At 31.4% G+C, this 11,122-nt stretch overlaps 1 protein-coding gene across 1 annotated transcript in view; it reads right to left on the reverse strand.

Annotated features, from left to right (window-relative positions):
• The window catches only part of LOC111692505 (anaphase-promoting complex subunit 7-like), a 10,408-nt gene extending 8,156 nt beyond the window's left edge, over positions 1–2,252 (reverse strand). Inside the window, exons 1-4 of the mRNA XM_023456552.1 lie at positions 2,136–2,252; positions 1,620–2,081; positions 1,303–1,536; positions 388–727 (exon numbers count right to left, since the gene is read on the reverse strand). Of these exons, the coding sequence (XP_023312320.1) occupies positions 388–727; positions 1,303–1,536; positions 1,620–2,081; positions 2,136–2,204 (1,105 nt within the window). The 5' untranslated portion in view covers positions 2,205–2,252. The remainder of the gene's footprint in view (positions 1–387; positions 728–1,302; positions 1,537–1,619; positions 2,082–2,135) is intronic.
• Positions 2,253–11,122: the final 8,870 nt, after the last annotated feature.

Here is an 11,122-nt window from a genome sequence, read left to right on the forward strand (position 1 = left end):
TATTGAAATATTAATTTTCAAATGAAAAATGATATTAAAAATGTCATAATTTTATCAAAACGCATATGCCTGTTATATGCGTTATGATGCAAAGTATAAACATTTCATTGTTTATATGTTGCTGTATTTTTTACATCTTGTAAGTTATGGTACTCTGTAAATAAAAATGATTTCAAATCGATAAATAATTTGAGAATTGACAGAATTTGATTTCACATTGCAAAAATATCTCAATACGAAATTGGCTGCATTTTTTCCTAGTACCCGATTCTCCTTAAAGGAATGAAGATGTCAACCAGTAATTTTCACCATTCAATTTTTCTTGAAATATGAGCATTCCTTTTTTGTAACCCATTAGATTAATTAAAAAGCCTTTTGCGAAAATACAGTACCTGTAAGGGCAAATTTGTAATGCCTCAGTACAATGACTAGCAGCATCCTGATATTTTTTAATTTGGACCAGAGTATTTGCTTTCAAGAGAAGCGCCTCGATATTTCTTCGATCCAACACACAGGCTTGTTGTCCGAAATAAGCAGCTTTGTCATATTTCTTCAAAGCAAACATATAGTTTCCTAAAATAACCCAGTGTTCACTACTCCATAAAGACATATCCATTGTAGGTATTAAACTTTCCAGTGTCCGAATATGATCTTTGGTTCCAGAAGCTGCTAAAAGAGTTGATAACAGATCTTTGCCTGCCGTGAGGAAAGGATCGATCCGAAATGCCTATGTAAGATTTCAAAGGTTATACATATTTACATATATATTAATTTTAGCTCGACGGGGATGCAGTCATGGAAAAGTTTTAAACTTTTTGGATTTCAAGCTTTCGAAATTTTATTTGTTTTTTTATCAGGAGAATTTATCACTGAGAATTGGATTCGAAATTAACAACATGAGTGATGTCATTATCACGTGGGTCATAAATCATAGTTTAAAATTTGTTAAAAAGTATTATCTAGCATTTTTAAAAATTCTAAAAATTGTAAATTTATTTCTTGAAGACAGGATTATAACTATAATCTATTACTCATGTAATAACACCACTCATGTTGTTAATTTCCAAATATAATTCTCAATTAACTTTCCTGTTGAAAAACAACTATAATTTTGAAAACTTGAAAACTAAAATGAGTAATATTTTTTTTCTATGACTGCATCCCCATTGAACTGGAATTTTGTTTAACTTGAGTAGTCGTCTAATTTTTTGCATTTTATTTATCGTCAGAAAATCTCATTATTATTATTGCTCATTAAGATATATATATATATATATATATAGAATTGTGATTTGCTCTTACTTTTTGTAAAACTGATATAGCTCTCTGATCTTCGCACATGTAATGATAACAATAGCCCATATTGACTATAAGAGATGTGTTGTCTTTTAACAAACCATGTGTATCCATGCTCTTGTATGTTTTAATTGCATTTGCAAAATCTCGAGAATGTAATTGAGCCTGAGCTTTTATCCAAGAATTTAACCATGTTATTTCTGATGACACTTCTACCATTAACGAATTTACTTCCACGCCCTATAATTTAATATTTCATATGAAATATAACACAAAATTATGAATAATCAAATTATTGTAATTTCATTTAATAATTGACTTACTTTTATTCCTAATTTCAGTAAATTTTCCACAGCTTCAAGGGCTAATGGACAATCTCTGAGAACTTCTTTAAAACACGCTATTGCAGATCTTTCCATTCCTAAGTCTTTAAATATATTTCCTAAAGCCATGTTTACTTTTGGCGTACGTAAACGAGCAGAAACCATTTGCAAAATTTCTCCAGCAGCTTTTTTTTGCTTCAGTGCTAAACAACACAAATGTATTTTATATTTGATGTCTACATCACTAGCTACTTCATTCTGATTCTCCGTTATTTTATTATTAGAATTTTTTTTAATAAGTATGTTTTTTCTCATCTGTAGTGCTTGCCGATACAAATTTTCTGCTTGAAAGAATTGCTGAATACTGTATAAAGCATCAGCATAATAAAGTGTAATCTGGAATTTCATTAATAATGTAAAAGTGTCAGGTTTCTGTTCTCCAATGGTCAAAGCCAAATCGCACTAAAAATTAATTAATTAATGGAGGTTTTCCTTATATTTAAAACGAATACATACAACTTTAACAATGTTGGAATAAAGTTCTTGTTCCGAAAGAGTTTCTAACTGTTTTATAATATTATTCATAATTTATTATTTCTAAATATATTATGGTTCAAAATCAAATGTAAACAATTCTTTTTTGGTTATGTATAAAACTTAAAAAAACCATTAAAGCTGCTTTCCTTTTGGAGTAGTTAAACTTAAAGAGTAGAACAGAAGGAGACTACTAAAGGAGCAGTTCCCCAGCAATGGAAAGCAGCTAATATCTGTCATCTGATGTAATCTGTCCGGTTCTTCCCAAGGATATTTATAACAAATATCCTTGGGTTCTTCCCACGTAAAATATCAAAATTCCCCAAAATTTTCCCAAAAATACTTTTCTCTCACTTCCACATTTTCTTCGTTTCTTCCTTGAGATTTGCTGATTTGCAGATTAGATTTTTCCTCAACTTTCTAATCATAAATATTTTGCGATTCAAACTAGACCTGTGAAAATAATAGAGAGATATTGGTACGTCACATACCGCACGTACGGTGTTAATAGCGCAGCGTTATTTGTGCGTTAATTTGTCTTGAAAATATGAGTTATTGAACATCCTAGGGTAGTTGTTTGATGACTTTGATTGGTTTTGTCTAACCATATTCTATGTGCCTAATCGTCGTCGGCTTTTCCGACATCACCCGAAGCACTTTAGCGAAACGGTAAAGCATAACGCTATACATTCGTAAATTACACCAGGCGTTATCGTTATTACGGCAGCGCGACAGCTGTATGCAACTGCACATGCTTAGATGTCTAAATACCGCATGCATTAATGCAAGTTGTCGCTCCAATATCTCCGAGTTGACCGTAGGTTTGAATACAACCTTCGGTTAAACTCACAGACTTCTAATTTACAAATTTTCTATTGACGACAACTAAGCACATTCTAAGTGCCATTTTGCAACATTGCCCGGATTATTTTGTCGACCGCAAATCTCCTACTTTTCTGTTGTAAAATTTATTGAAACGTTCTAATCCTCTATATTCGGACAATTTCTACAAATGTATATACATTATTCCTTCATTATATAACATTACGAGTGTAATAAAATGATTTAGTTCCTTCATTATATGACATTACAAGTGTAATGAAAATTGTTTTCTGGTCTGTCCGCTTTGCTCATTAAAACATTTGGTAACATAGTTTCGGCCATCTTCATTGGACTCATTCATACTAGAGCTGGGTCGCTCGTTCATTTTGGATGTGTTTGCACGTGCGGCACAACTCATTTAAGTGTGCCGTTCAATGCGAGTCGTTCATTTGAACGACACGTGCAACATATGTTGACTGTTGACTATGCTGACAATTGCTCAAGTAAACAAACACTCTTCTCTTGCTCACTCCTGCTCTTTCGAGTTGTGGCTGTGCCTAATATGCACAACTGGTGGGAGGTGGCACTTATTCAGAATATTACAAATTACCCTATTCTTTACACTTTTCTTCGCCTTCATATATAAGGATGGCTAATCGATTTTATGTTCATTTTTTAGAACTGGGAAAACTCCACCTAAAAAAAACAGCTATTTCTTTCTCTATTATTATTTTCTACAGAGAGATCGAGAATGATTGACCGGATTCTGAACGTACCCTGTCTCAATTGCTATCAAAACTGATTTCCGTTTGCTAAAATTACTTTTTTTTCCGTGCAATTTCATGGTGTTCTGTGGCGATTTCACAATTTGACGTTCTGTTCATTGGCGCACGGATTTTTTGGCTTGAATATTATTTTGTAGATTTTGTTGTTACCTGATATATTTTGCGACATTATAAAACAGTATTTTTCAATACTACAGTTAGAGTAGGTGGATATTATACGTGAGTAATTAATTTATTGCGTATGTTGTTCTCTAACCTAATCGGTTTTTTAATTTAGGTTAACATGGCATTTTCATTAGAACATGATAAATTTCTTCTGGAGGCCTATTTTCGTAGTGGACAAAACAATGGTAATGGTTGGAAATATTCGATGAATTCGTGTCATTTACAATTTCAAGAACAATTTCCAAATGATGAAATTGATTATGAAATTTTTTCGAGACACGTGAAGAGATTAGTGGAACGCTTCCATAACACTGGAAGTGTTTGTAGAGGAAAATCTCCAGGCAGAAAGTCTATTCTTACAGAGGAAGTCTTGGAAGATGTTGAAAACCGCTTACGAGCTAGTCCAACCAAATCACTACGTCGGTTATCTGCTCAAACAGGTACTTAATAACAAATATTTATTCTAAAATTTGTATCATTATTCCTAAATTGTTTATAGGAATATCATATGGATCATGCCATAAAGCAGTAAAGAAGTTGCATTTTCATCCTTATAAAGTTAGTGTTGTGCAGGAACTACTTCCGTTAGATTTTGGAAAACGTGTGCAATACTGTAATTGGTTTAACGAAAATCTGAATGACGACGATATTCTAGATCTAACATTTTTTTCTGATGAAGCGTGGTTTCATTTAAGTGGGTACGTAAACTCCCAAAATTATCGCTCTTGGAACACAGAAAACCCTAATATTTTGCGTGAAACAACTCTGCACCCTATTAAACTTGGTGTTTGGGTAGCTATGTCACGTAGAAGAATAATCGGACCATATTTTTTCCGTGAAAATGTAACTGGGCAGGTATATCGGCAGCAAATATTGTTACCATTTTTTGAGGAACTTCACGACGATGAAATCCATCATGGATACTTTCAGCAAGATGGCGCAACAGCTCACACCTCTAACGAAACTTTAGAGTTGATTAGAGAGTATTATGATGATCGAATAATTAGTCGAGATAGATGGCCACCACGTTCTCCTGACCTTACACCCCTAGACTATTATTTATTTGGTTTTTTAAAAAATTCAGTATTTGCTCAACGGTTACACACGATTGAAGAACTTCAAGAGGCAATTACAAACGAAATTAGGAGTATTACACAAAATGTTTTACAGAATGTATTTAATAATATGAAAAGAAGAATTAATACCTGCTTGAACAACAATGGACATCATATTGAACATTTATTGTAAAAATATAGATATTTTTATGGATTTTATGTAATTTTAAGGTAAAATATTCAATAAAATGTGAAAAAATTCCAATTACTCTGTTATTATATATTGCATGTAACTGTTGTTTATTGCTCTCGGTCATACAGACAATCCTACCATCTAACATAATCAAGCACTTCCAACTGCTTGCATTTGCTTGAAGCAAATTTTTTTAAGACACTTTTCCTGAATTTCGACAGCTAACTAAAATGTTCAGCATAAATTTTTGGGCTGGATCGCTTGCGCTGGATATTCAGAAGTGTGAAAGCAGTAGCTGCAAAATAGTCGTCTTATAAGCATACAGCAGTTTGCTTTGATGAAAAACAGCAGCTTGCAGCGTATCGCTGTATAGCTGAATCGTCTTAGATGCCAAGAATGTAGCCACAATAGTGCTTCTGTTTTAAAATTAACTCATAACGTTTTAAAAATAAAATCGCTGAAGCACTTACAGTCGTTATTCAAAATTAGCTACATCAAACTTTGATTTAAAAGTTTTTCTAATTGTAAATGAAATAAGAATTTTGGAAAAGTTAGGCTAAACCTACATTTGATTCTGTCATCCTCTTTAATAATAATAACAATAATAACATTTATTGGTCCATCAGTATTGCTTAATTTGTGAAATAACTTTGATTTTTGTTAAATAATTCATATTTTTATTATGAATTTCCATTTTGACAGTAACCTAATTTATTTGACGTTTGAACGTAATTATTTGTTTACCATTAAAATCCCTCAACCCACGCTCATGATTCTAGTATTGGTATCAAAAACTGGTATGCCGCACATCAAAAATCACTATGAGGCGGCACGGTCAATCATTCTCGATCACCCTGTATATAATTTAACAACTCTTATTTACTACATGTCGTATCATCATCTGTTCCATGTGAGAGGATTTTTTCCAAAGCAGGGCAAATTGTTACACTGTTGAACGAAGTAGTTTACAAGGTGAAAAAGTCTCCCAAATTATAATTTGTAATAGGTATCTACATAATTTGCAAAAATTTTTTTAACTATTACCTATAACTGCATTTGAGATGATTTTGTTAACTTAATAATTTTTCCGTTTATTTATACTTACGAGAAATAAACTTTATTCTATTTTTAATATCTTGATAATAATTTATTGCAGTTTTAAGCATTTATGTGTCCTATTAAAATATTCTACAGTATTCTAATAATAAACATTTATTTTTACATTTGCGGCTCACTTATTCCTAAATTATATTTCTGTCGTGGTAATCAGTCAACGTTATATGGAGAATTCACACATTTGTAGTCCAATCGTGAGTCGTGGTATTTACCTCTGACTCTGGAGCTGGAGTGGAACAATCGAGCTCGGCTCGTTCAATGTTCAGTGCTCGCTCAGTGCCGGTATGAACGATGAACGATTAGCTCCTTCGTTGCACGGTCCGTAAAAGAGACGGTCGAGTAATAGATAGAAATTATGGGCGTGGCTTATTTCATACTACGTCACAAGATGTCTAACCTTTAGAATTCATGTTTGTTTACACGCGACTTAGCTAGTAATTTTGCATTTTTCCAAGTATTTAAGTAAATCTTTCATAGTTGTTTGGGTATTTTGCAGTAATTAGTTAGTTATTGATAATAGTTTTTAATAAGTTGATGGTGTAGTGTTTAATATAAACTATTAACCACGTAAAAATGCCAGGAGTGAGGTGTAGTTGTAATTTGCAATAATTTTTATAGTGCTAAACAAGACAAAAACTTTATTCAATGTGTTTCCTAAGGACAAAAAGGCTTAGAAAGATACGGGTGAAACGGTGCGAAAGACGCGATTTGTTTAATCATACAACTAGACATATTTGTAGTACACATTTTGAAGACTCAAACTTTGAACGCGATATTCAAGCAGAGCTATTAAGTGTATCATCAAGAAAAAGACTTAAAGAAAACAGGTTATATGCTAAATTTCTAGTTTAACTTATTGTATTTACTTCAAAAGGACTAAATTTATTGTTATTGTCGTATAATAAATTGATGTGATAGTTAGAAAAGCGATTGGAAATTTTAAGTATCTATCGAAATGTGATTTTAATATTTTTGTAAACTTGACAATTTTTCTTAAAATTAAATGGTATGTGAAAAATTCTGTGCGAATAACTTTTCCTCTTCCTTTCCTTCTATTCCTCCATTTAACTCCGAACACCAAAAAAAGACTCTTTCAAGACTAAAAACTACTGTATAGTTTAGTTGTAAAAACTTGAATTTTTTAATTCGGAACATCAACTGTAAAAGGATAAATATGATAACTAATTGGTACGTACAAAAATAATTATGTTGTAGTCTATTATAAAGTACTTTGGTAAGTTATTTGAAATTTAACTAAAGACAAAAGTAGATACAATAAGATCATATAAATTGTACACAGTTTTTATTTTGGAGCCAAGCAAATATTAAGATAGGTCTAAATTGTTTATATATTCACTTCCCCCTCTTCATTTTATTAGAGTTTATGGATATTAATAGATATTTGTAATAAAATTAACACTAATTTTAGGTTAATTATGTAACCAAACGTCAGAATTGGTGACCGATCGTGGTGTGTATTCAAGACAATTTCACATTTCATCCTTTTATTTCCAAACTCCAATGTAAAGGTTCAGTTTGTATATAAAGGTAACATTTTAGACTCAAAATACCTGTTAATTAACCATAATCATAACTGATTAAATTTATTATTTTATGTTAAAAGGACCGTGGTACATGAAGAGTGACAATTTTAAATTTGCCTCTTATTTTCTTATGGGAAATGCAATGAGTTAGAAAGAGATGACGGTTGAACGAAGATAAACTGAGGAATTTGGTGACGTATTGGTTTTTTTATTGGCTGATTGACTTATGCGGCGACCGTCTCTTTACGGACCGTGCCTTCGTTGAGAGTAGTTCGTTCACGGCACAAGATTATGTACTGGCACATTCGTTCATAAGCGACCAAGCTCTAATTCATACAATTTGTATTTATCGTGACGTTGTAGTAGTAGTCATTTTTATAGTATTGAATATTTGTTTCAGTGTATTTTTCTTATATTTAAGTTAAAATTTAATATAAACCATGGTGAGACATTGTTATGTGTGTAAACTATATAGCCATCAGACACTGGGTCAATAGGTTTCTTTTCATCGGTAAGTAATTTTTGATTTGAGGCTATGTTAATAGCTCATTGGCGTCCGCATCTCTAGAAAGCTTGTTTGTACAAAAAAAAACAATAACCATTTTATTTTATTTTCCGAAATTAATTGCAATTATTGTGTCAAAATCTGAACAAGTATTAACTGAAATAAACTATGAAAATTATTGTCTAAAGCAAGTGCTAATTAAACTAAAAATTTTATATTGCTAGTTTTCCTGCCAATCCTAAAAGACGAAGTCTTTGGATATCAGCTCTTGGATTCCAAGAAGAATATCAATTCCCAAAACTGGTAGAAATATGTTCAAATCACTTTGACCTAAATGATTTTGAATATCAAGATGATGGAAGTAGATATTTGAAACGAGAAGCTGTTCCATTACCAGATCATTCTGTATTTCAACCTCTAGAACGTACAAGGTACCTATCCATTGTTTTTATCCTTTTTTTTCCACAAAGAAAATAATTTAAAAACAGTATTTGTTATACCATCGACAAATGCTTAACATTGAATATTTATTGTGTCAGGTGCAAATTATCACTGAAGTTTGTTATTATAAGTCATTTTAATTAAATATTTGTATTACACTTCAGATTCAAGCATTAGTAGTAGCCCTCCAAAAAAACAACTAAAATCTATCCCGTCAGGTACAGAAGCAGAATCGGATGATGATACTGTTACCATTGTATCAAGTAGTTTTGAAGAGAGTCCTGCCAGAAAACGGTAAGCATGTTTTGAATGTTGTTATTGATATTTAATTTTTATAATTAATTGTTACCTATTAATTTTAAATTGTGGTAAACTGTGGTAGGATATTGGATCTATTTTCTATTTTTTTATAGGTTAATAACTGAAGAAGATATATTGTGCATTCCAGGACCTTCAAGTGGACTGTAAGTCTTTCCTTTCTTCACCATTGCAATTAAGGAAGCAATATGGAAAATTAATTAAAGCTTCGGAAGGTGTTATAAAAGTCTGTAAAGCAGCTGAAAAATATTTTAGTTTTTTTATGAAAACTACAAATATTTTTAATAAGAATATAAAAGATTTAAATAGTATTTTAATAAAAAGCACCTTCGAAACATTATCATCAGAAATTTTAAATTACTTTGAACACCATTATATGATGACGATCCTGTAGATGGACATGTATTTTATTTAATAAAACTCATATTACGTAGTTATTTTAATTTAAGAATTCATCACGAAACTGCCAAAAATTTAGACTTTTCTAAAAAAGATAGGATTAGAAGTGTCTACAAAAAATATTTTATTTAGACACCAATTTTTATTATTATTTTCGCATTATTTAAGACTTCTAACAAAATAAAAAATATACTCAGTCATGATGACTGTCAGTCATCATGACATTAATTTGAAAGAAGTTAGGGAAAAATGCATAAAATAGGAATACCCGATTAAAAGAATTTTTAAATGCACATTAACGCTGAAAAAAAATATATTTTTATTAGCTAACTGACTGCTGTCAGCTTCGACTAATACACAGTCAACTCGGTGCCGGCCTGGATTGCATTTAATGTGAGCCAGGAACGCGTGTTGCCGGGAGTTATGGATTGATTTGCTTCTCTTTTAAAAGGTTGAGTAAAACATCTTTTTCAATTTTTTGCTTTATTACGCCTTCTAAATACATGCCTAAAGTTGACCATGATGATTGAATCACTCTGTATATAAATAATAGTAATTTAAGACAAAATCATAAAGTGAATTCAAAGTTGTCAGTAACATTAAAAAAGTATTTTGTATATTTGTAATCTTAATGATAATGCCCTAATGTATGTACAACTGAACTGCTCATTCTTTGTAGATTACGAAATAAATTCTAATGAAATTAAATTATGTTTAATTTTTTTTTAGCTATATTATGTTGGTCTGGTATTACCACCTTTCATCAAAGTACAATCATTGTTTTTGTTAAATAAACCATGGTAAAATGCATAATTTTGCCATTTGATTGACTATTAAAACGGTAATTTTACTCTAAAGGGTTTTCATGAACGGTTACAAACGACGTGACCAGGACTGTGATTCTCGAATCAATTGATGAGCAACTCGTTTGCAAATAGATATTTTTGTCCCCCTCCAACTGCCGTTTTGAGAAAATGCAAATGAGTTGCTCGTTGAATTGATTCGAGAATATATATACTGTATTTCATCGATTATAAGATGCACTTTTATTTTTTTAAACTAGAGATAAAATAAAGAATGGCTTTACCCTGGTAAGATGTCAACGAATATAAAACGCACCGTGAATACAGACACCAAAATATGAAAAAAGAAACATTGGTCTTGTAATCAATAAAATACGGTAAGTACATACGTATTTTTGTACCTAACTGGAAAAATTGAAATTAGTACCTATAAATTTTCAGTAACATATTTTATAATCAATATAGTGTAAAAATTATGTAACTGTATGAAAATTCCAGCCTTTAACAAGAATTTAGGTTCTATTTAACCCCAAACATAAATTATATGATGCGCCTATGATTAATTTAAAATATTATAGCATTCTTCGACATTATTATCCCCTCTCCTGATCCCAAAGAGCTATTTATGAATGACTAGCACAGTCTATTTTATATTAAAAGTCTGTGGTTAAACTACAGATTGCGTAGTATAAACAACCACTGATGGTTAGAGTGTCAGTACGAACAGCCGAGCTGAGCGGACGTGTTTGTTTGTGAGGTGAAGTGATTGAAACGAGCAAAATCTACCTGCCTTTATTAAGGCTACCTGGAAAGAATCCCTTTC

The sequence above is a fragment of the Anoplophora glabripennis genome, unplaced genomic scaffold (genome assembly GCF_000390285.2).
Source record: "Anoplophora glabripennis isolate ALB-LARVAE unplaced genomic scaffold, Agla_2.0 scaffold1759, whole genome shotgun sequence".
Taxonomy (NCBI): Eukaryota; Metazoa; Arthropoda; class Insecta; order Coleoptera; family Cerambycidae; genus Anoplophora; species Anoplophora glabripennis.